Source organism: Lepisma saccharinum, chromosome 10, assembly GCF_977018435.1.
Source record: "Lepisma saccharinum chromosome 10, izLepSacc3.1, whole genome shotgun sequence".
NCBI classification, from domain to species: domain Eukaryota; kingdom Metazoa; phylum Arthropoda; class Insecta; order Zygentoma; family Lepismatidae; genus Lepisma; species Lepisma saccharinum.
Window position 1 is genome coordinate 8,517,916 of NC_139238.1, and position 26,948 is coordinate 8,544,863.

Consider the following 26,948-nt stretch of genomic DNA (forward strand, 5'->3'; position numbering starts at 1 on the left):
CCGCCGAGGTGGAAGTCGATTTCACCTTGGATTGGTAACTCCCGAGCCCCAGTTCGGAAGGATCGAGGAGGAGGAGTTTTCTTTCTCCAGACATGGGCTGACACCGTGCATTCGCCTACCCCGAGCACTGGTCGGCAGTTTGCCGACGTCAACCTTGGACGTTCCTTTGTGTTTTTTATGAATATTGCGCGGTTTTAGATGTGAGTTTACATTCTTTTTTAGAAAGTGTCCTTCCTGCAACATTTTAACCTTAATCCTTAACCATCACTTTCACGACGAGACACCATGTCAGGTGTCTGAAAAACATCGTTTCAACCTGAAGAAGGAGGTAGTGTAACCTCCGAAACGTAGTACGAAAAATCTCATACTCACACACGTAAGTTGCTGATTTTTAATCTTTTAACCTTTAGTTTGTACTGTTTACACCAACGTTGATATACTCGCAAGTAAAAATAAACTCACAGTTAACCCAAGAATTGGCTGAATATCTGTTGGACCAACAGAAATATCTAATCTAACCTGGGAGTAAAAGGAGAGTCAACTTGACCCTCTAAGAATGGCAAGTAAAAGTGGAGTTAACCCACGTGCAATGGAGAAATGACGGCCATATGCAATGTATCACTCCAGAATTTTTAAACTAAATAAATGTGAAATGGGAAGTAATGGACTCAAACTATGTGTATAAATAGTGAAAAATATATCGTCTGTTATTAAATATATTTACTTTGATAGATGTGTACTGTGCACGTTCTGCAGACAGATTTTGTAAAATTGCTGGTGCAATCTAAAAATGGATGTATGTGTGTATGTATGCATGTTTGTTCCGGCATAACTCTCGAATGCGTGGATCAACTTCAACCAAACTTGGTACACATATGACTTACAATCTGGAAAGAAATACTGTGTGCATAAGACACCCCTGACACCCATAGGGGTGGGGTTGGGAAGGGGTTGACATGTAAAAATCATCAAAAACAACCGATATTAGTGTGGAATCATAGTTTTCGGGGTCACTAAGATGAATAGTGACATTCCCAATACCGTTCAACTCCAAGTTCATCTATTCGGCATAGGGGGGAGAGGGGGTGAAAAGTAAAATGTCAAAAATGACGTAACTCTCGGACGCCTGGAGCAATTTCAACCAAACGTGGTACACATATGACTTACAATCTGGAAATAAATACTGTGGGAGTAAGACACCCCTGGCATCCCTAGGAGTGGGGGTGGGAAGGGGGTGACATGTAAATATAATGGGAAACGACCGATATTAGTGTGGAATCCATAGTTTTCGGGGTCGGAGATCAATAGTGACACTCCAAATGCTGTTCAATTTATTAATTCTTGCTCCTGGAGGTTGTGGAAAAAATGTTGTTTATAATCAAGTTCTTGAGTTCAGTTAATATTATAGTGAATTTGTAAGAAATTTTACTTTATAATTTGTATACTTTACTTATAACTTATACTTTTAAATACCTGTAAATAAAATTAGTTACATTTTACACTATAGTTACAATTCATTATTTTCCTGTCTAATAGAAGATTGGGATAAATAAGTACCTGGGCAATGCCAGGTAATCAGCTAGTTCAAACATAAACATACACCCAGTAACTGGAGAAAGTGGAACAGTATAGTCATGAAAGGATCGTGAATACTGCATGAAGGTATATGCATTATCAAAACCTACTACAAACATCACTGTAAAACTACTTACTATGATTGCAAACTGCAATAATATATCACAACTTATTCACGTAAATATTTCTTCACATCTTTATCACGTGCTTGAATTTTTTTGATGCCAATTACTTTTTCGCTGTTTACAGATACCAATGTCCTGTTCCCTCCATCTTGCCTTTTTTCTGTCATTCAGCCACACCACAAGTAGAACCACACCTTCTTGAAACAGGTAACCAATCACGTGCTTCCATCTGAATGACATTTAAGCATTTGCTTTGAGGCTAGCAACTATCCCAGAGTAAAGCCGGAGTTTTGTAACTCGAGGGTTATCCTGACCCATGAATTTTCAAACTTGTGAGTTTATGCAATGATTAGAGCTGAGCCGATACCACCATTTGCCGATACCGATGCCGATACCGATACCATGGCCGATACCCACCGATACCGATACTTGTATAATTTCAGTACAAAATAACAAAGGCTAGTTACCGAGTCATACTAACTCGACACATCACTAGACACGTATTTAGAAATATATAATTTGGGGAGCCAGTCAGAGCCAAGTGTGTCTGAAATATAATAATAAAATTGTTTCTATTTAATACGTTAATATAATTATTTGTAATAATATGAAAATTAATTAATTAGTACTTAATTTCTCTGATGCGTATGTAGTATTGTTGTATGTAACCACAGACTAAGAAATGGAGGAAAGACAACGTTACTATTTTGTTCTTTCTATCTTGACAAAAAATATTGTTATTACATAAGTAGTAAAAATACGCTATAAAATCAGAGATAAAACAGCAAATATTCATCATCTAGCTTACATTAACTTAAGACCTCTAAAACGTGTGTAAAAACAACAGTCATAGCATGGTGGGGGGTTAAAAACATCCACCTATCTTACCACCACGAGCTTCGAGCAAGTATTGGCAATGAATATCTCAGAGCATTAACTAAGCAGATACATGCCTTCCTGGTCACGTTTGGGTTCAGCTTTCACTTACTCATGTCTTTGATCTTGCCATTTACTTCTCAGGAGGGTGGGGGTTTATGATCCAGTGTTTCTAGGAAAATCTATGGAACTTCCTGTGCTGGTCTCCCAATCTGTCACAAGGAAGGGTGAACAAACTTTTAAAAAGGACAGACGAGACGAGCTGTTGCCTTTGCCCGCATTTTTAGCCACTGAAAATCTTTGGTATCGGATGGTATCGGTAAGTGAAAATCAACCGATACTCACCGATGCTGATACCACCGGTATCGGCTCAGCCCTAGCAATGATGTCGCAAACAGGCATAAGGGGTTTTTCCCTCTTCAATTTCTACAACTTAAATTTTGTTGTTGTTGTTGTTTAGTTTGTCCTTCACCTCGCCAATTTCTGGTACTTTTAGAAGTCACAGCTGTGATAAAACTGAACATATATAGTGCAATAGAAACTAGAAAAACTGAATCACAACTCATCATATTGATGCTGCCACTCAAAATTCATAGCAATGTTGGAAAAATATTGTAGAATTGTTTTTTTTCCTTTATCCTTTTATTTTTTCTGGTATCATGAAGGTCCCCCTGTCACACATAGGTTGAGGGGCAATTAATTATGCCATAGATACTACCATGATATAACCTAGCCACTGAGGCAGATGTAAAACTTTACCCAACTGCATGTCCTTTTGAAGCTGCATGTTAACAATTTTAAAACCTCTTTAATTTTATTGCTCCATCTTTAATAATTTTATTTCTCCATGCTTGTCATGCTTTAGTTTCGCATGAGATTAAGATTTGTTCTAGTGTATTGTGGGATGGTTGTTACTGTCATATTTACTTTCTCAAAACGTTGCTATGCTATGAGATAATCCATCCTTACTCATATACAGTAATATAATTTTGTAAATGACACAATGGATATTTTAACATAAAATCTAGGCTTTAAAAGTATTTTCCTTAGGTCCTATATTTTTTTTTTGCAGTGTTCTTGATGATGTAATGCAAGATGAAACATTTCTTAAAATGTATATAGCAAGTTATGGGAGAGCTGGACCCTATTTCATTGGCATTTTATTGGGTTATGTATTGCACAAAATTAAGAACAAAGCCATAAAAATTTCACAGGTTAGTAATATTTTCATATCTTGTCAAATGATTTCTTTCCCCATTAGGTGAAGATAATACACAGTATCTTTGGCAAAATTACCTCAATGTGTATGGTACATTAAATGGGAAATGGAAAATGTGTGAGCATATTTACAAAATTACATATCACCAAGTCAGGAAGTTAAAACATTTGTCAACTATGCTTGCACAAAATTATTTATAATAATGAAAATGTTATGGAAGAAAATCATACATTCTAATTTTTTTAAAAAAAAGGTATTTCAGCATTGCTCAAATGCGTGTAATGTCTTGACAAAGGAGGGGGTTGAGGGTGCTTCATGTCCAGGTATTAAAACCGATTGTTGTAGAACTTATGCTTCGGAATGAATAAGGATGAAAAAGGCTTCACTCCCCTCTTAAATATTAGACTGAGTTCCAAAGACAATGGAAAATAAGTGCTTGTGAATTTCAGCGTGCTAAGTTGCAACAGTTGGCGAAAGAGAGTTACAGCATCTCATCTTTGCAGTTGATGTCCGCATGCACGTTGCTGGAAAAATGCGAAAAGTTTGCAGTCGTTCGAGCTGTTGACATTTTTTAGATGTCGTCACCACGAAACACAAAAGGGCGTGGATAGTTCAAGCCCAAAAGAGAACATGAATGGTGAACTCATAGTTTGAAAGATAAAAGGACTTGTAGCGTGATGGATAGGCGAGAGGTGGCTTCTACCGCAACTTTTTAAGGATACAGACAGGAGGAATGAAGAGGAATGCTAACCAGAAGTTGAAGAATATAAGTGCTCAGTGATTTTGATAGTGAGTCTTTTTAAGTATTGAGAGCTCTCAAATATATGACCATATTAGCATCGATCATTACAAAGTTAAAAGTACAGCGCTGAACTATACAACCGTGAGTAATATTTCTCAATGTGTTATATTAGCATCTATCTTGTGTTAGTTTTTAAGTATGGTTACATTTTTGAATCTTCACCGAGACAGTCAGGGCATTCTCTGTGAATCCCTGTATCTGGACCTTTCCACGTAAATCAGGTGAAGGAGACTTACCAAGGACCTCCTCATAATTGTTTGTTAATTAGAAATTCAGAAATAAAATTTTGTAAAAGGTTATTTTTCATCTTTGCTTTCACAGTAAATTAGGTTTTGTGAAAAGCTGAAAATTCTGTTCGTAGCTTGAACAAAAGCAGGCAAGCTCATTCTTAAGCTGAATACAACTTTTAATGTTATAGTATCATCCCAGACCTCTACAAAATCAGGGAAGAGGGTCAGTTCAAAGTAACAAGAACCATTGGGCCAACTACAGTCTTTATGTGAGAAAGGTTGGTTTACGGAAGTTGGCAAATTGAAGTTGGTTTTACATTGTGCCAACTGTTGTTGCCAATGCTTGCTCAACAATGGAAGATGGAGTGAAAATCAGTTTTAAAAAATACTTTCTCCTGTGAAGGCCACATTCAAGAGTATGCTGTAAATTCTAGAGTGCAAAATAAATTACGTGTGAGAGCACATAATGAAAATATATTCTTTTGTTAATGAAAGTAGAAGCTATTTGTCACTTGGAGTCACTCACCAGACAGTTGTCAGCCGCATGGATGAAAACAATGCTATGTGCAGACTAAATTCTCTGAAAAGTGTAAAACTAAGGAAACCTAGAAAGTGTATTGTTCTACCATGTGAAGATACCTTGAAAATAGTGATATCATATGATGAAGAAAGTGTTGCAGAAATTTTTATTACACAGAAATAATTTGTACTAAGGTTTATATTTTACTTCACAATCTATCTATATATATACATATATAAAAATGGATGTATGTGTGTGTGTGTGTGTGTGTGTATGTTTGTTCTGGCATAACTCTCAAACGCCTGGAGCTATTTCAACCAAACTTGGTACACATATGACTTGCAATCTGGAAAGACATTCTGTGGGAATAAGACATCCCTGGCACCCCTAGTGGTGGGGTTGGGAAAGGGGGTGGCATGTAGAAATAATCGAAAACGACCGATATTAGTGTGGAATCCATAGTTTTCGGGATCGCTAAGATGAATAGTGACACTTCCAATGCCGTTCAACTCCAAGACACCCCTGGCACCCCAGGTGGGGGTGGCAAAGGGGGTGGCATGTAGAAATAATCGAAAACGACCGATATTAGTGTGGAATCCATAGTTTTGGGGATCGCTAAGATGAATAGTGACACTCCCAATCCCATTCAACTCCAAGACACCCCTGGGACCCCAGGTGGGGGTGGGAAGGGGTGACATGTAAAAATAATCGAAAACGACCGATATTAGTGTGGAATCCATAGTTTTCGGTGTTGCTAAGATGAATAGTGACACTCCCAATGCCGTTCAACTCCAAGTTCATTTTATACTATAGTTAGAATTCATTATTTTCCTGTCTAAAAGAAGATTGGGATAAATAAATACCCGGGCAACGCTGGCCAATCAGCTAGTAAATTATATATATGTGACAACACAAACCCATCTCTACTTTAGATTTCAGTATGCTGGCCCAACATAGAAAACACCTGTTTACCCTACCTTGGAACCATGGTCAAAATCACCATTGCCCAACCGTATGTTCTTACATTTAGCCAACCACTTTTCGTACAGTTGGCCCAACATTCGTTCAACTACTTTAGCACAGTTGGCCCAACGTGTTTGTCCAACCAGTTTTGGTTACTAGGAGTATGTGCAGTCAGTAGGAGTTCATGTGGGATCTGAGCATAAGTGAACTTAAAACAAACTTTGGTACATTACACATTATTTGTTATACAAAAGGTACTCATAAATATTAAATGAAGTAACTAATTTTTCCTTACAGAAATGGATCAGCTTGGGGTGGATATTGTGTGCTGTAGCCATCAATTCAAGTGTGTTTTCAGCATATGTTTTCTATCAACCTGGTTATGAATACAGTGCATTTGATGCTGCCCTTTTCGCTTCCTTGCACAGAATAGTTTGGGCGCTAGGAATTGCTTGGATTGTGTTTGCCTGTGTGATAAAGCAAAGTGGTAAGTGTGAAAGAAAATTTTCAATAATTTAAAATTCCAGGAAAAACAAGATGAAAAGAAAAACTTTACTAAAAAAAATAAAATAGAAAGGACAACTGATACTTCCAACTAGTGGGGGCTGACTATTCAGCTGAAGTTGGTTCAGTGGCACTTCACCAGATATCAGGGGTGCCGACTTGTCAAAATTATTGGGGGGGGGCTCTGATCACTGAAATAAATTAATGAATGACTCGCTCCCTCCTTTTTTTAAGTTTTGGCCGCAGTGTTAGGAATCTCGTGAAAGCCCATGAATTCCTCAAAAATATTAAAATTTTCATTTACAGTTCGAATGCAAAATGTCAATTGTTCACAGATGAATATGTCACAAGTTTCGTTAACCATAATAGCAAAATATTCCCTACTTTTAATATCTTCTACCACGGGAAGCAAAACAGATCTCCCTAATAGATGAATGATCTCATTCTGAATGTCATGTGAGAGCCACTTGTAGCCCGAACGTCCCAACCACTCTCCTAGTTCATGCACATCTTATTTTGAAACTCTTTTTAGTAAAAATGTTAACAATACTCATAATTATATACTTAGTATATAGTAATAAGTCATGTGTTTTGCTGTCTCTGGTCATAGCCCCCCCCCCAAGTTGATGGTTTAGCGGTCTCAGCCCCCCAAAGTTGATGGTCTAGAACATTTCAAATGTGTATTTAAAGTTAAGTTCATGTGGCACAATTCAGAGTAAACTTTACAAAAGAAGCAAAATGATATATTAGATCCTCTTAAGCAAAATTATTTGGAAGGCTCTGCACCACATCGATAACATTGGGGTGGCTCGAGACCCCCCAAGCACCTGTGCCACATATTCATGTGCAATATGTTATTAAATTATCCTTATCATGTATATTAGTATTAAGGGGATGAGGGACAATTTCGCACCAGGTGTGCATATATTTTAATATCGTCCGAATGGGCAATGCTACTGAGGAAATAAGCTGGTGATCAATAGAGTATGAATTTCTCCACATGTTGCAAGTAAAAGTGTTTTTTGAAGTTTATTATTAAGCTAGATACGATGTTTGAAAAATATGATGAATAAGAATTTTCAGAAACCCATGTATTCCTTATGGAGAATCAACTTCAACTTAAAGGTATGGCTAATCAAATGGAAGTTTCGACTTTTCCGCCTGTCAATTACTACTTCAGTCTGTCCTTTTTCCGTTGATATATTTTTTTATGTCATCGGAAGTTTGATATTTCCAAAAGAACAAATAAAATAATACTTCCATAAGAGCAATGTATTTCTCCGTGCCTCCTATGGCCATCCTGGCAGTGTTGCCATACCTGATGCACATAAAAGAGCTAAATTTCATTGTAAAAGGAGTAAAAACTTTCAAGGAGCTAGATTTACGAAACTGGATAAAGTGCCTCCTAGGGTAATTTTAGGTGTCAAATGAGTGGGGATGTGGGTGAGGGGTGCTGTTATTACCGTTAGCTTTAAAGCGATGGCAATTTATTCTTAGTTTTCACCGTCTACATCCGGCGACATCACCCATCTCAATGATCCACCGATGGTCGCATGAAATCGAAACTAAAGTATTCCCGGATAACAATATTACGTCCTCTTCACGTCAGCCAAGGCGCTATAAAGAAAAGTAGCTAGGGATGTAAGAGGGGGTGGGGCAACACAGCCAATATAACAATATCACGTCACGTGCAAAATGTATACTTATGACAGAAGTTGTCTATGTATGCTGGAGCCAGTGATGGCATCATAGTGGAGCAGAGTGTGGGTGCCACAGTTCACAGCCAAACGACTGCACAAAAGAGTAGCTCCAAAAGAAAGAGGCTGGCAACAGTGATTGGCAGCTGCTGAAGGAGAAGTACCTAGAGGAAATTATCCCTCTCCCCCTTAAAAGAAACGTATTTGTGCTTTGTAGTCTGTTAGATGTGCACCCTCAACAAAAGCTTTTACCTCACAGAACCATCTGGAAGTGCAGAGCTCTACCTGGGAAAGCCATATCCTTGCACCCCAAGGTAGCTGGGTTACATTTTTTGCCATGACAACTGTGACGTCACTGCTTGCCATGACTGAGGAACTCGAGAGGATAGAAAGAAATCTTGGCCTTCAAAGAGTTGAACTCATTTTTATTATTTTCCTCTCTTTACTAGTATCACTATTATTATAATTATTATATGTTACCTACTAATTCACATTGTATTTTCTCTTTACCATAAAATAATGTCACTATTAGCACTATATGTAACTTTCTTTGCGTTTATGTCATTGTCACTCTTATTAATTTTATAATTTCTTATGTATTATCATTCCTCACATATTTTTTTGTTCTTTTTGTCAGTTTCTTACAGACAAGGGCTAATTGTAAGAGCCTGCTTTAATAAATATTTTTATTATTATTATTTACCATTAACAATACTACCATATGAAACTTTTATTAAGGGTGTTTTTATCACGTATATTAGTATTAGTATACCAGTATTTCAGTAAAATGTCGAGGAAATTGGCAAATAATTGATTCTACATTACACTAATGCAGTGGTATATTTACACACACATCTACCTGAATTCAAGGCTCACCTAAATTTAACTCCAACACCCAAGAAAAACGTGCTCCTTAGAAATACATTAATTTATTAAATTAACCATTTCAGAAATCCCCCTTTTGCTTATCAAAGAAGTAGATTTTTTTAAGTGCAAGTATGAATTGGTTGTATTTTTTTACCACAATATTTATGGTACAAATGTGCACTATTTCAGGACCATTTGGGCCTATATTTTCATGGAGAGTTTTCAAACCCATCAGTTGCTTGGTGTATTCTGCCTACTTGGTTCATGGAGCTCTGCACATTTATAGTGTTGGATCAATGAGAATTCTTGATATAGTGGATGTATATAAATTGGCAAGTATAATATTTCCTACAAAATAATATGTCACTTTAAGAACTGAGAATACAATACACAATTTTTAATTATGGGTAATAGTTTTAACTCTGAGAACTTAAAATTTTGAATGACTACTAACTTTATAAGATGTAAAGATTTAAATGCTTTGAGAACATCTACATAGCCACATATACAGGGTGTAACAAAAATATGCAGTAATACTTCAGAAATGGATTCCTCATGCATAGAGAAGATAAAAGTTTATATCCACATGGGTCCGGAAATGTGTATTTTTCAATAATAATACCTGAAAGTAAAAAGTGCTTATAATTAAAGTTCAGAATTCTCTGGAGCCTGTTGGAAGCAAGAGAATGTTGACAAAGAAAAAGGTTCAAATTTTCACCAGCAGGTGGAAATGTGGTACTAAAATCAGGTGCACAGGGGACAATGTCCTGCTGTTTAATAATTGATTATGCTGTCTTATGCTTACAAAGCCTGCTGAAAATTTTGTCTACTGTTTTCAGTAGATCTATAGGTGTTAGATCTATAGGTGTTTTGAAACATCTACTGTGTTTAGATTTTCAAATAGATATAATAAGAAATTGTAAATCAGGAGGAATGAAAAGTTATCTTTACAGCCCACATGTTGAGTTACATGCACTGTAAATATTTCACTTGTATTTCTTCTTCTGTACATGTACAGTAGGCCTACTGAACACCTACTGCACTTGTTCAGTAGGAAACCATTGAGTTTCTGTAGATTTCTGAGACACACAGTAGAGTACAGTTGATAACAGTAGATTCTGTCTACTGAAAGCAGTAGAAATTTCCAGCAGGGAAGGGCCATTTGCGTTTAGGGCACACATATTGAACACTTCTGTACTAATATAAACTAAAACTAAAGTTCTGCATGTTCGAATTTTGGTGGTTGTTTGCCACATTTCCACGTTGTGGTGAAAATTTGATATATTTTTCCCATCAGCATTTACTTCCCAATGATTTCCATAATCTCTATATGAAGTTTCACCACAATCGACGCTTCCAACAAGCTTCAGGAGACTCTGAATAAGGAAACTTTAATTATAACCACCTGTTACTTGCGGGTCTCCATCACTCAGATTTCCAGACCCAAGTTGATACAAACTATTTTTTTTACACATGATCAGGAATCCATTGCTGTACATTTTTGTTACACTCTACATAGCCATGGAACAATAAACATGTTCTCTTGTAAATCACATGTGTGTCTAAAAGGAAGCAAAAAAATTTAGTCAATTGTAAACTTAGTATTATTTTCGTAACTCATGATAGGTAATTATTTCTCTTGTAGTCCTACAAGCATAAAAACACAGTTCTTTATTGTGGCGTAAAAACTGTGTTTTTGTGCTCGTAATAACCATAGACTACAAGAGAAATAATTCTTCAATGCAAGCAATGTGTACATACAAGAAAAATTATCATGATAGGTAGCATTAGGTATTTCAATTTTTGTGTTGATCTGGGATAGACTCTATGAACAGGGAAAGTAAATAAACACTACATTATAACAGGTTAAATATTTACTTTCATATAATTTTAAAAATAATATCTAAATTTTAATCTGAGAATTTGAACACCTAAATTCAGATACTTGTTGTTGTGACTTTTAGTCTTAACTTCAAATCACATTGATCATTAGAGATGTGAAATAAATAAAGTTTTTATGTTTTCCTGATTGAAAGTAATGGAAGCACTAAAATAATTTTCTCAATAACAACACTCATCATTACTGACACGCCTGTTCTTGTGTGTTTAAATAGAAACTTATTCTCAAGCCAAAGAAAATTTCTCTGAATCATTTGATTGATTGATCCCAAAAAATATAGTAATGCAATTAAAAACATGAAGCAGCTTTTACTCGTGTTTGTTATGAATAGATCTCGGATTTTTAGATTCTAAAAAGTGTGCTTTTAGGTTCCTATAATAGGCTCTAAAAAATCTTAAAAATGGTTAGAAAAACCCTAAAGTAGGTTCTAAACAATCCTAAAATAGGTCCTAAAAATCTTAAGTTAGGCTCGAAAAAACCTGTAAAATGTTCAAAAAACTTAAAATAATTCAAAATTCCTGAAAAATGCTGATTAGGTATACTCACCAGCTATGGAAATGGAACACCTATATCCTGAAACACGCACTTGCTTGCATAATGTTATGTGTGTTGCCTAATCCTACTGTGATGGCAGAACTTACTATTTTACTATTTACTATTAAAATCCACTCTTCGCCGTATGGTTAGGCAACAATTTTTTTTTCGTGTTATCCACAGTCAAACTCCGCAATTTTGTCTGTGCTGAAAATAAACTTTCAACAAAAACACAGTCAGTGGTGCAAACTTCAATGCTGAAATGTTAGTTTGCAAGGTGTGAATGCCACAAAGCACCGAAGTGACGTGAAAGTGAGCAAAACCACACAGATCAGACCACTTTGGATTGTACAGGTAACAGTGACACCAGACATTTTGCTTTGTTTAGAGCTTTGAAAAATCACCAAGGACTTGGAGGAAAGGGAAATCGACAGAGAGTACGTTTCAAACACGTTCGTCATTGAATTTTTCGTGAATAAACAAAGCAAATGCCTCTGTGTGACATAAAATCCTGTCAAACCTTTAAAAATATATAAAAACCTAAAAAAAGGCTTAATTTAGGTGCATAAACCTGAAATAGGTTCTATAAAACTTCATCAGTTGTTGCATTTTTTAACGAAACGCTGACATAACTTATTATTCCTTACATACCTTTAAAGGAAAAAATAGGTTAAAAACCTAAAATCCGACGTCTAATTATGAACAGTGGTGCTAATTGTAATCTTATCAAACTAACTGTTCTACACATAATTCATTGATTTGTTGTTTTTTTTAATTAGCGTCAGTTTTCTGCCACTTTTAGCAAATTGCAGTGATGAGGATGAATGATGATGAATTTGATGAAGGTACACTCACAAAGAACACCCATACACAGGCTGGGATTTGAACCCAGGATCGCTGGAATCATAGTGCTCTGTGCTGCACATAATTCATTGCTGAAAGGCATTCTTAATCTCCAAATGCAAATACACACACAAAATATACAGTATGAAAACTCATTAAATCACCCTAATTAACATTTATTTTATCAAAGTTAAGTGTATATTTCGAATTGGAAAAATATTTTGAAAAACTGCAGCAGTCAAAACGAAACATTTATGTATTTTTCCTTTTTCAGTTGTGGGTCATTTTAGCTGACATTGTTGCAAGCTTTGGTTTGGCTATACCACTGTGCCTTCTTTTTGAGTACCCAATAGCTTCTCTAGAAAAGGTTCTCAAGAATGGTGGTAAGTTTTATCTATAGTTCTTCCTTATGTATTTGATTTATTGTACACATTTTCCGTATATTTTTTTAATTGCTATGTTCCAAATTTCTGCCTAGTTCAAGGTGAATAATGAAAATAGAACAGATATGCCTTGCTTGTTTTCTTATCTGTTTTTCTGATGGAGTCAGCAGTGGTGTAGTCTGAAAATTAGACCTGGTTTACCACAATTCTTATTTATCATATATATTTATTACACAGCTCATCTATATTAATTAGATGTAATAGAAATAAAACACCAGTGGTCAGAAGTAGCATGCTACTTGCAGTGGCTCTACTGTATCGAGCTAAAAAAATTGTAGCTGTAGCTGTAGCGAAGCTACAAAATTCATACAGCTACATTTCTTCCCAGCATTTTGAGATAAATTTTGTATATGCCAACAATGTCAAAAAAATTTCAACAATATCACTTACCTATGCAGGAGGTTTATAAAGACCAAGGCTAATACAAGATAATGGACATACGGATAATCTAGATTATAAATATCCGTGTAATTTATTTCGTTGGTATATGAATAATTCTAATAGCCAGATAATGCAATGACATATGTATCAATATGATCCGGCCAACAGCTACGTTTTTTTTGGCATCACTTTATGGGAAAAACATACCTTAATTGGGCCAGCAGATGCTCAATGCCTAAGCGACAGCAAAATGTCATTAATTTGTGTAAAAAAGTGACACTTTCGTTAATCATGACAATTACGATGAAAAGTTTATTTAGTAATTCTCTCATCTAGAGTCGCTTTCTGCCACTTTTAGCTAATCATGAGAATGAAGAAGAATTAATGGGGATGAGCAGTGTGGGCAATGGGGTTGCGAGAGGATGCCCCCTTCCAAAGTAGGTTTTAGTTTTAAGTGTTTTGTTTTTTGTTTTAAGTCCACTTTATGCATAGATAAGTTAATCGAGACTGGATGCGAACAACTATGTGTCTCCGCAGGGTGTTGAACCTGTAACCCCTTGATCACATGGTGAAAGTTTCCACTATGTTATCGGCGATGCATTCTCAAGTAGAGAAACTTACGTAAAGCATCATCCCACCTGTCTCTCATTTACACCATAGAAGCATCCCCCAGCCATCTCTAAAATTTGAGCTAACATTTCCTTCAAGGGAAAATTGTTAAATATCACATTTTTATCGTTCCTGTTTTACACAACACATTATAGTTAATTCTGATGCAGATGATAAATTAGTAACAAAAATATTTTTCATATGACTTAATGAGAACATGCACACATGTAAGACTCTGTTTGATGCAGGCAGCAGGAATATTTAATAGAAGAATGATCATCACAAAGGATAGTTTACCCTCCCACTATTGCTACTTCTTCCATCTATCCTACACGTCGTCTCTCCGTAGGCATAGTGAAATGGACATTGGAAGAGCAGACGACAAAACAGACAGGAAACAGTGACGTATCAGCAGTATGGATTGTGTTTTGAGTGCCCCACTGGCCTCGCAATTTTGAATGTTTCACTTTTTACCTTAAATTGAATGCACTGAAACATGAGAATGCGTAGGAGTCATGTTCCAATGGTGTAGTTTTTAATTGTTGCACATGATTTTTTAGTGAAAATGTCATAAAGAATTATTTTATATAATGACGGATATTTAACAATTCGGATATTAGTTACAATTATCAGTTAATAATTTTCTAATATGAGTTAATAGTTATCTACATATTCAGAAAATCTACATATACATCATGTTCATGACAATTATCATCCTTGAAAGAGTCAGTGATAAAAAAAAATTGCCATTCATATATTTTTCGTTATATTCATATTCGTATATTAAAAATGAAATATTTATTCCAAGGAAAATATATTGATAAATAAACATTAATAATCTTACATTATACTTGATAATTTTGGTACCACCCTAATTGCAATACCTAGATATCAAATTTGAACTGATATGCCACTTACATAGGTACCTTATCATTCTCAAACACTATAGTAAAATTAGTAACAGAGGTAGCATTGCTATGCAAATTATTGAATGATGGGAATCATGATAATAAATATTGTTATCTGTTTTCTAGTAAGTACAACTACTAGGAGCTTCTTTTGAACATCCATGTAGTTCTTTATTCTATAATGCAAAAGTAGGACAAAAGTAGTGAAGTAGCGTAGCGAGTAGGCATGCAAGTAAAACAAAACTAGAAGTCCGACAACTTCAAACTTTCCGGCAATTTCTATATTTTTCGTAAAATCCTTCCTTGTCCTTTTTTTTTCTTTTTTTTTAAAGAAACTATAATTGAACCTAGATTTCCCTTCATGCAGATTGCATCAACACTGCCTCTGCCAAGCACAGCACAGGAAGCAGGATGGAAGAAGTTGTTTTCTCCTGCGAACACTATTTGCAGCAGTGAAACTGACTTGGCAGGCCACGTGATTTTAAATAGCCACTCACTCACCCTCTCAACATACACAATTGGGGAGGAAACCCGGTTTTCAGAAGGGTGCACTGGATAATGATCATATTTAAACAGAACAGCCAAAGATACAATTGCGATAGATCAAAAACATTGAGTGTAAAATACAGCATCTATGTTATGATTCAATATTCTACCATTTAGTGCAAAGAATAAATAGTTCCTCAATTTTCAAAATTTCAAAGATTAGTTTCTTTACATGAGAGATCACACAACATAAACTTTACGAGTAAAATTTCCCCTAACATTTAAGCTAGTTAGAGTGAAAGCTAACTATTGAACCTAGGTGTGCAAAAGTTAATAACAAAATAGAATAACTGCATTTCAGTACATTAACCATATGAAATGAAAAAGAACCACTTGTACTGAATATTCACTTGTCTGGTGGATCGAGTAGAAATCTTTCCCCAAGCATGTAATAATAATTTTTATTATTATTATGAGATGTAATGAAATTGGTTTATTTTTATTAGTTTATGAGTTATTATAACAATAATTATAAGCATAATTATAATTATTGTTAATATTTCTACTATTCAAGTTTTATCGAAGACCTAGGCCCCCTCCAAATATTTCTGGTGACACCCACACATACAATGATAATATAGTACATACAATGATAATATAGTACCTTGAATTGAATAATATTTATACTATGAAATAAAGATGTCATCAGTAGTGTTTTGTTGGGGGGGAGGTGATCTGTATGTGTTATATGATGCATAAGCAATTATTAAGATTGATGTAGATTTAATGCTGTTGTTGGGAATATAGTAAGTTCTTTAATTTTTCTTAAAACTATGATGGCAAATACTGTTAGTCAATGATGCAGGCAGTTTGTTCCATTCTCTAATCCCTCTAACAATGAATGACTTGTTGTAAGTGGAGGCTTGTATTTTTTTATTTCGTGTTCAATCAATGTTCTATGAGAATAAATTCTTTCAAATAAGTATTTTAGGGTGCCGTTCTTAAGAATTTTGTGCACCAAGGTGAGTGTTAAGTATTTTCTTCTGTTGTTGGTGTTTAGCCACAAGAATTTGTCTTTGTTTTATTTAAATACTGGGATACATGTTCTCTTCATTTTAGGTTAAATATGAAACATACACAATAATTCTGTATTTTTCTTTAGTTTGTAGTTTAGACCTTAACTAACTAACTAACTCTCTAGCCCAAAAGGTCCATGACTGTAGCAACACAGGCCTTCAATCTGTCCCTATCCTGACCTGAGCAAGATCTATATACTCTTTTCCATCCCTACCGATTTCCTTTAGGTCCATCTCAACGTTATCCCTCTATCTTCATTTTGGCCTTCCAACAGGTCTCTTACCATCAGGTTTCCCAACAAGAATCCTGTAAACTCTTCTTTCCTCTCCCATTCGTGCCACATGGCCTGCTCACCTAAGTCTTCTTAGTTTTCCATGCCCTTTTAAACAAGGGTCAACGGAAGAAAAATAAAATTCAAATTCAAATTCAAATTTAATTATTCTAATAATATCTGGACATGAATACAAATTAAGTAGTTCTAAATTATGTAACCTTCTTCACTCACCTGTCTCCTCGTCACTTTTAGGCCCAAATATTTTCTTAAGGATCTTATTTTTCAAATACTCTCAATTTATGTTCCTCTTTCAATGTAAGGGACTAAGTTTCACATCATCCATATAATACTACAGGCAAACTTACTGTTTTGTATATTTTAACTTTTAGTTTCTTAGATATTAAACGAGAATTCATGGTGGTTGCGGTAAACGCGGTTTAAAATTACTTACGTGAAATTTAAAAGATTTCGTAATTCCGCGTTGCACAATTTAATGGTTCAATCCTATTAATTTCGAAGATCCACTGTCTTCATTCACAAAAGGGTACGGCGTTTGAAGCGGAGATGGTACCGCGTCAGTACATTGCTTGTTCCCGGGCGGCGGTGGTTGCTTCAAACGCCGTACCCTTTTGTGAATGAAGACAGTGGATCTTCGAAATTAATAGGATTGAACCATTAAATTGTGCAACGCGGAATTACGAAATCTTTTAAATTTCACGTAAGTAATTTTAAACGAGAAGACATAAGTTTATGAAGAGAAAAGTACCATGCATTTCCTGAATTAAACCTGCTTTTTATAAGACCTTGGGAGATATTACTACATGCTAGAAACCTAAATACAACTTTAATGTTATTTATATTTAGACTAGTTTGTAAAGTTGCTCATAAAGTAAATTTCGTGGTTTATTCAAGATGTTGATTATGTTTTGTTCAAACAAATAACATGTTAGTTATATTTGTTTCCAATGCATGCCTTTCAATTGTTTAACATATTGTCACACTACATTCTCAGTGATTATTGTTGAGAAATATGCGCTTTTTTTCAGGATGTAAGGAACCAAGAAATAAGAAACTTCAAACAGAGGTTAACATTGGCTCAACAATTATGACTGCAGAATTACATGGAATTGAGTCACAAAATGGAGGTCTTAACATTCCCACATGACAAATTTCACCTATTACATTGATTACCTAAGCAGTGTTTTCATCAAGAAATTACAAAAAGAACTTTCCAGGGCAGATTTCCATGCGGGATTACGGAATTGAAGATTGTAATGTTAAATTCAATTGGACATTCTGTTTGCCTTATTTGCATGAATAGATGATGGTTGTGATATTTATAGAAATTCTAATCTACCGTTGAATACTCAGTACTGTAAAAACTTTTAGAATGATGTGCTTGCTTTTGAAAAATGTGGCTAAATTATTTTCGACTGGGCAATGAATATATCTTTCTAGTTTTTGAACTTTTAACCACTGTTATTTTTTAAAGATATTTACCTACGTTTCGGAGGCTGAATCTGCCTCCGTCTTCAGGGTAGCGTGCAGTCTGATAGATCACATAAATGGTTGCCTAGGAGGATTATTCTTGGTGGCCTAGGCTCCACTGCGTCTGTCGGCCACAAGGACCTCTATATACAAAAAATTGCCAGGTAAGATATCAGTGCCCCAGGCTCCACTTTGTCAGATGACCACGTCAAGGTCACGATCAAGGCTTCGTGTGGCACCGTTAGGTTTCCACCTTGATCTCCGGGGGCTGGACCACCCCGGATTGCATTTATGTGATCTATCAGACTACATGTTACCCTGAAGACGGAGGCAGATTCAGCCTCCGAAACGTAGGTAAATATCTTTAAAAAATAACAGTGGTTAAAAGTCCAAAAACTAGAATGAATCAATCAGCACTGATTAGCTACAAAGAAGAATTGAATATATCTTGTAGAAATCCTGTAAATCATGTAAAAATTTAGATTTTACTACTTGGTCACAAATCTACTGAAGAAATCATACATTTTGTGAAGTCTTTAAGATGTAGAAATGCCACCATTTGGATCAATTGTGAAAGCATAGTCAACAATTTAATCGTTCTCATGTATATTAAGCAATTAGATTTAATAAAGTTTTGTACATTCCTACTTGTAGATCACCAGGCGGAAGAAAATAGCTATAGCCAATGTAAATAGTAGTAACGAAAACTTTTTTCAAAGTACCAATAAGCATTTTAACATGATGATTATTCCTTTGTGAGAGAGAGAGAGAGTTATTTTTCCCCAAATATCTACATCAATGTGTGTGTGTATGTACTGCCATTAGAAAACATGAGACCCTGTGCAAACTATATCCCCAAGGATACATTTTGAAAAGTAAAAAAATAGAAAATTTCAACTTGCATAATTATTACATATTGTTTGTGGTTTTTGCAGTTAACCACCAACGAAACTTGACACCATGCAGAGAACATCAAGGTTGATACTGCTTTTTTGCTTGTTTTGGTGCTACAAGTGCTCGAAAGACATATTTTATCATGTTTGTATGTAGCCATGCATTAGAGATTCATTGTTGAACTGATAATAATTTATCGTTAGATAACTGACGTCAGCTAACAGGATGAAACCCTGAGATGAACCCTTTCACTCAGTTTATGTGAATGATATTAAAAAGCACCTTTCTGACATTGTTATGAATATATGTAGTTAATATTTATGTAATGTTCAGATATATTTTTAACTTTAAATGGATCAAAAGCTGTGTAACACTCAGCAATGTACTCTATTGTTGCAATATGTAATTCACGAAATCATGGATTGATGTAATCCTCAAGGCATTTTGGAATCCTGATTCAGGAATGTTTAGTGTCGATTAAAACTTAGAGAAATTTATGTACTCACTTTGCCGAGAAGCAGGTTTCTTTTCCTGCTGTTCTATTAATTTCTGTGGCCACTGCCATCATTTTATGGTTAATCATAAAATTCAAAAAGTATATGTCAAACACACAGCGCACATCTTCATAGAACTAAAATGAAAGAAACACATGCTATCGTGCAATACCCACATGAATTCAACACCGACAGCGGGCAGGAAGGATAATCTATTACATATTATCCTTGGTAAGATGTTATGACATCATGGGATAATGTTATTATCCTCTGCTGTATCTCTTGCATGTTGCATTTCGAGCATATTCAATTTCGCTGATTTTTGTGATTATAATTCCGAATTCATCATGGTATGCAGGCATTTTTTATGGTTCGATTTCTATTTATGTCTGTTAACACATACTTCGGGGTTTACGTGATTACTTACTGCTAGAGAGTAGTTTTTCACTTCCATTTACTCCTATATGATTCTCTTACAACCAGCCATTTGTTTACTGTCGTCTTGGTTACGGGGTTATAACTGATCGCATGAAACACAATCACCATTTCGGTCAACCCCACCCTTCATGTTCTCATGTCAGGATAAAATGCATTCGTTGTTAGGTTAGTCATGATAGGCTTAGGACTCTCAGTATTAACATGCTGCAATTTTTGGGACATCACAAATCGAAGGGTGGGGCTTGAACAAAAAGGTGATTGCGTTTCGTGTGAAAAGTGAGATCCGACTGCTGCTGCCATCTAGATCATGTGTGTGGTATAATGGGATTTCATACTTAGGTTAGGCAAGTTAGGTTTCGGGCTCTTCGTATTCAAAGAATATGTCTAAATGCTTTCATGGTTAGGTTAAATGGGCCAGGTATATCACTTTTAGCATTACAATAATTTCTCTAAATGCTTTCAACATCTCATCATGTTATTTTTTCCGAGGAAGGTATTTTCTTGCAAAACAAGGTAAGCTAAAACCTAATGCGAAAATGGTAATTCACAACGATGATCTCAGAACCTTGTCAAAGCTTAAAGAAAATATATATGTTTATTAATCCATGCATCTCCATAATCTCGTAGGCAGGTAATATAAGGTGTGTGTGTGTGTGTGTGTGTAAAATTTGTCTGGTGTTGAATTCATGAAATTCCCTATGCACTTATGTATCGCAAGATTTGTGTCAACTTGAAGCCATCATAATGAAAAGATCATTGTGTAAAAAAGAAATCAATATATTTGAATAATTGAAAGTGAACATAATTTTGTGAACTTGATTCTTATTCTTTGAGCTGAAATGTTACGCAAATATAAATTACTTACATACATGAACAAATATTTTACATGAAGTTTAATGTTTAACTTCTGGGTTCACTTTAGCTTATGATTTGTTGATTCATTTGTCTTACAAGAAAAATATACATTAACAAACTTACAAATGTAGAAAGTATTATTGTATCCTCATAATGAACCTGCAGCACCCAGAAACCAGGGGGTCAATGCTAGAATGCTACTTACTCGAGGTCACTTAAAGAATTACTCATAATTAAATAACAGGTCACATTTACTTGTAATCTGTTGGTTTGTATTTTGCCATATCGTCCATTCAGATGTAAATATGCTATCTCCAAATTGAAACAAATAGAGATATTTTAGCTGTGGTCTATTGAGGGTGCAATTGTTTCATCTGTGCTATCTTCTGATGCGTTGGGTCGAGTTGGTGTTTCTTTAAGTCCACTTTATGCACAGTAAGACTAATCGGGACTGGACCTACAGTTTAAAGTGGGATCCGAACCACTGTGCCATGTTCCTCTACTGGGTATTGAACCTGGGACCCCCTGATTACAAGGTAACGATGCTACCACTGCTCCATCGGGGAGGCCTATGTTCTGATGCCTACATACAACTAATATTGATATATTTATAGTGTTTTTGGTTCATCTACAGAAAGTGGAAGCACCCACAAGAATGCAAACTCCAACAGCCACTGAAACTTTATTCTCGAGCAACTACAAGTGTCATCTGAGTATGAAATAAACAACTTGCATTCTAACCTCAGTCACTTGTGGGAGCTGCTTAGAAGTAGTAGTTGTCTTCGGTTCTTACTTTTGTTGGTAACAGATAAAAATTTTGAATAAGTGGAATCAGATTCGATTGATTTCCCAAAATATGAATTATTTATCATATTTACGTATGTGTAATGCGCACCCTGGTTTTCGATGGGGAAAATTGACTAGCAATTATATTTCATACATAATGCGCAGTACAATTCAGGTCCAAGAAATGGCTTTCTTGGTTGTAGATCTTAAAGCTGCATTTTATGCCGATCAAGAGGCCAGCAAATGTGTGTAATATAACAATGTTGTAGGGCCTACATGTTAGCCACATTGATGTGGTTATGTTAGTCACAGCTTTTATTGGTGCTTGGGAGCTATATTTCAAAATATAGTTTATGAGGTCATTTATTGGTTATATTTAGAATAACTTTGGTGTAAGACTTTTGCTCATCCCTTCTTCACTTTTTCTAATAAAAACTTGAAAATATGTTTTTTTCCGTGACTAATGTAACAACTATACGAGGCACATTCAGGACCCTCAAACTAACAGTTAGCAGCACACGATTTCTCCCATTAAGACATTTACACACTCCATATATGTCATATTGTTTGGCCAGTAATACATTTTATATCTTTAATTATTGTTTTCTTATTCCTTATCTTTTCTTTCATCCAAAGTACCATAAAAAAATCAGAATGTTCCTTCATTTCGTAATGAGCTTATTTCAATAGCACTGAACATTAGTGTCGCCACCTTGAATGTAATACTGTTGATATATTCAGAAACTGCAGAATTTAAGCTGTACAACGATATATAACATGATAGGGTTCCGTAAACATGAAAAAGTGTGCAATGCAAGTGTCACAAAATCGTGGAATGACCCTGGCTATCTGAATTATTCTGTGCATAATACGCACCACAGTTTTTGAGGGCAAAAATTTTGGAAAAAAGTGTGCATCATACATGAGTAATTACGGTATTTTACTTTGCTACCAAATGGCAAATTTTCAAATTATTTCTAATTTCTAAAATGCAGTGTTCTATCTGATAGATAGAACACTGGCACTCTCAAATCAAAGTTAGTGTTGTGTGCAATTGTTGTGTGCAATTGTTCTATCTGAAATTTCAATAATTACAGCATAAATACCTAACCAAACAACTACTTCTTTTTAAATAGGCTTCAATGATACAAAAATCACCAGCACAATGGTGACAAAAGTCCAATAAATGTATTGTGTCAAACTTTAAAGGTCTCTCCTGAGAAAATTTAAAAAACTGGATATAGAAAATTTACATTCTCAGTCGACAATATGTCCACTCCGATCTAATGTCTGCTAACCAATACTTTCACCATGGGAGATCCCACAGTGAATCTGCACCATTGTGGCTCAATCATGGTTTCCCTTTCTCAGCAAGATATTGTTTATTTTACATATTCTGAGTGAATACCATACACTTCTGAGGATTCACTGCTCTTATGAGCTATGACCAATCTTACCTGCTATCTCTCTGCTCTTATGGTAATTGACAATTTATTATTAGGGACTTTCCATGAAACGCCATTCTACTCCATGCAAATAACAGAATGAATCTATCTGAAAGATTTTATTGTTTTTAATTGCATTAAGGTTTAAATGTTTGTGAATGCATATACTTTGCATATTTCTCCAACAAGGCATACTATCATCTGTAGCCTATATGCTTCGCAGACAAATTACGAGTAAGTCAAACCTTGCAACATTTTTGTGAATGCTTTTCATGTATGTCACCATACTCAAGTTGTTCATGCTTATAATAGTGAGCCATTATCACTAACATGGTTAACTATTACATGACAAACCCCATGCCTGTTTTACTTGTTTCAGTTGTTAGCATTAGATGACTTGGGTTCAGTGATGGCTTAATTTTAGATGTGACAGGTGGATGCAATGGCCTTTATAGATGTCGGACAGGGGTACAGGATACACACACAGGACAGATTCAAGGGTTTGTATTGGTATTTTTGTTATTGTAAGTCACTTTTATGCCACTTTTGGATAATCATGATGATTTATAATAAAAAATGTTACTTTGCACCATACCTTGAGGTATATGTAGAGGTAGAGTCCCACACATTCTACGATCTCGGCCATTTTAGAGGTGATGTGATCAGCACCATTTTCCATCTACCTTTGCCCCCAGGTACCCATTTATTTGAGGCTGGATTAGCCCCAGAGCCACTTTAAGTGGGGACAATACCGTAAAAATTCCAACCTTAAATCACCCACCCTGGGAATTGAATCCGGATCTGACACGTGGCACTCAGATACCCTACCGACTAGGCCACCACAGCTCCAATTGATTTGTAAAGAATGAATGAAATTGTTTTGAGTCCTGGGATGGGTATTTCCCTTCCGAACATAATGATAAGAATTGGAAACAGACAGACATTGGAACATCTGCTGAATGGTATAAAGAGTAACTCGCTTAGCTATCATCATGTAATCAAATCTTCATGCTAATAATAATGAGTCATTATCACTAACATTTAGACAAATGATAATTACCACCATTGTAGTGGTAGAGGTCGAAGGACCCCGTATTACCGCCAGGGGTATGTAACTCGGATGGCTGGGCTTAGAGCTGAAAGAGAATGATTATTATCTTGATAGAGTCTTAATACTGAGTGGGAGAACCTGTAGGGAATAGATACAATCAAGCACATAAGTAATGATTAACAATAATAAGATTTATTATGATGAATTGTGGTTTTGATATATGAAGTATATCTCAGCCTAAGTGTTAAGGTAAGGGAGCTGCTTGGAAAGAAGGTTAGATTAGCGATACTTAGCAAGCTGCAAGAGTAGATTCTTGTCCGTCTTCTAAGTGCCTGGAGACAGCCTGGACTCGGATGGGCGGATGGTCATCTTGGATCGGAGGATGGTCAGTGCCTCCGGCTGCATCTCAAATCTGCCACACTTTTTACCCATTTTCTGGGGTTTTTATACTTAGGGGGTAGCCTTCGACAGAACTATTCTTGTTGTCTCGTGTCAAACACAGGAAGTCCCATATATGGGGATGCTTCTTATGGTCATGGTTAAGAAGTAAACAATCCACAGTTCCTTAATCGTTTTGCTCTTATTCCAAATAAGGGATTTAAATGACTCGAAGATAGTGAAGACATCTCATCGAGTGCTCCCCGTTGAAAATCGCACTCAAAAGTCAATGTAGAAATGAAGACAGGAACATGCAAAAACTTGTCCGTTACACCATATAATAAAGTCCAATTAACCCTCCATAAATCTAGTGCATTCTCAGGGATCAAATAATTAACACTGTAATTAATCATAAAACTTTAATAAGTCAAGATCACAAATCAACATATTAACTTCACCTTGCTCGTATGTGGTCATAAAATCACTTTTACTATTACCATTATATATATACCTATAGAAATATCTCATCACTTTTAATAAGTAATACATACAGTATATATCTGGAGGTATGATTACATATGCATAGGCAGTATGTTATTTACAGATGTAAACCTATTTGACTGTTTGTCAACTACAGACACTAGTTGGCAAATATACTGCTTTGCTACATTGAACATATGCACTACATTTGAACAATATAAAAACATGGTATGTAAAAATTGATAAGTTAACGTAAGAAAAATGCTACGTCTATTATTGGTAGATCATAATGTCATTTACACATTCATTCTGAATAAAAATTGTAAGATTTTTAGGAATTTCTTCTCTAGAAAACACAAAAGTTATCGTGAAGAAGTACATACATATAAATAAGAAACAGACTAATTTCTGCAACCCTGTCTTTTGAATTGATTGTGTACACATGTAATCAGATTTTATTAAAAAAAATTGCCATATTGGCACATTATATGTATTCCAGTAAATGAAATAAAAGTAAATATTAGCGACTTTAGCAGCAAAGGTGTTTACTTATATTGTTTTAACTTTACAAAGCCAGAAACTTATGCAGAATATCATGTCCTTAATATAAACTTTATTAAATAATAACAGTAGTTTTCTTTAGTAGTTTCTTAAGTAACAAAAAAAATGATCATGTGCAGTGGCAAAATCAGAAGAGGGTTGTTGGTAAATTTTCCCTCTCACGTGGTCTCTTGAGGGGCCAGAACAATATTTTTCTTTGAGTGATGTTCACATAAAAGCGAGGGAAATACCAGGCTGAGTCTTTCTTCTGGACATAGGCGTAACTTGGTAGGGCAAGGGGCCACTCCCCCCACAAATTTAAAGTTTTACAAACTTTACAAGTTAAGGATACTTAAGTTAACCTGGGGCCTGAGAAGCAAAGAAATAAAAATTAATTTTTATGACGTTGCAAATGTAATAATTATATACAGCAAGATAGTCCTAGCTAGGATGGAAACTTTTTGATTCTTGCCCCAGGTTCGATTCCGTGCCCACAAGTTACGCCAGTTAGTTCTGGATGACAAAAACATAACTCTAGTCTCACTGCTGTCATGTGCTATGTGCAGTTCACAAATTACAAAAGTAGTTTTGTCACAAAACTAGAACTTAATACAGGCAAAAGAAGTATTCTGAGTGAGATTTTTCACAACTACATACTTTGCAAGAATAAGCTGAAATAACTATATGTAACAATTTAAATTTAAAACAACAAGTCCCTGATCTGTATTATGTTGTACAGCTTTCCCTTCTTCTTCTTTGTCTTTCTGTGAGCTTCACCCGGATGCCGTGTTTGGACATTAGTACAAGATTTGGCTGAAGTTTCAGATCTTCTGGTTTGTCCACAGAAGTTATCTTGAAATTTCTTAATACCGTGGAAATTATAACTTTTTCTTCCATGTATGCAAATTTCTGTCCTGGAAATGAAAAGAAGATTATCTGATAAGTAGGGCTAGGATTTTGATGACCTTAAAATTGCCAAAAAATGACCTTTAAAAAATGCATTTATGACCTAATACATGCAGGAAAATGCCCTATAAACTTAGAAAAATTACCTAAAAATTCTAAAAGATTTGTAAAACAAATTTATAAACTACCAAGAGAAATTCAAATTACAAATTAACGTTACAGTATCTATCACATGTTAATTGCGTATGGTAGTACAAGTAAGAAAGTTCACTTTTTGTCATCTTTTACACTTTAAGTACTGAGTTGCAGTACACAACGAAAATCATATGCAAATTTTCAAAAGTGAATGTCGGTTGCCGG

General features: G+C 35.3%; 2 protein-coding genes across 3 annotated transcripts in view; one reads left to right on the top strand and one right to left on the bottom strand.

The window, feature by feature from the left end:
- The window catches only part of LOC145994194 (nose resistant to fluoxetine protein 6-like), a 57,441-nt gene extending 39,075 nt beyond the window's left edge, over positions 1-18,366 (top strand). The window contains exons 9-13 of the mRNA XM_083130292.1: positions 3,649-3,790; positions 6,608-6,797; positions 9,568-9,710; positions 12,930-13,038; positions 17,880-18,366. Coding sequence (XP_082986418.1) covers positions 3,649-3,790; positions 6,608-6,797; positions 9,568-9,710; positions 12,930-13,038; positions 17,880-17,998 — 703 coding nt within the window. The 3' untranslated portion in view covers positions 17,999-18,366. The remainder of the gene's footprint in view (positions 1-3,648; positions 3,791-6,607; positions 6,798-9,567; positions 9,711-12,929; positions 13,039-17,879) is intronic.
- Positions 18,367-25,604: 7,238 nt separating this feature from the next.
- The window catches only part of LOC145993747 (cytochrome P450 4C1-like), a 63,148-nt gene continuing 61,804 nt past the window's right edge, over positions 25,605-26,948 (bottom strand). For both annotated transcript variants that reach the window (XM_083129499.1, XM_083129500.1), the window contains exon 13: positions 25,605-26,596. In XM_083129499.1, coding sequence (XP_082985625.1) covers positions 26,409-26,596 — 188 coding nt within the window. In that variant the 3' untranslated portion in view covers positions 25,605-26,408. The remainder of the gene's footprint in view (positions 26,597-26,948) is intronic.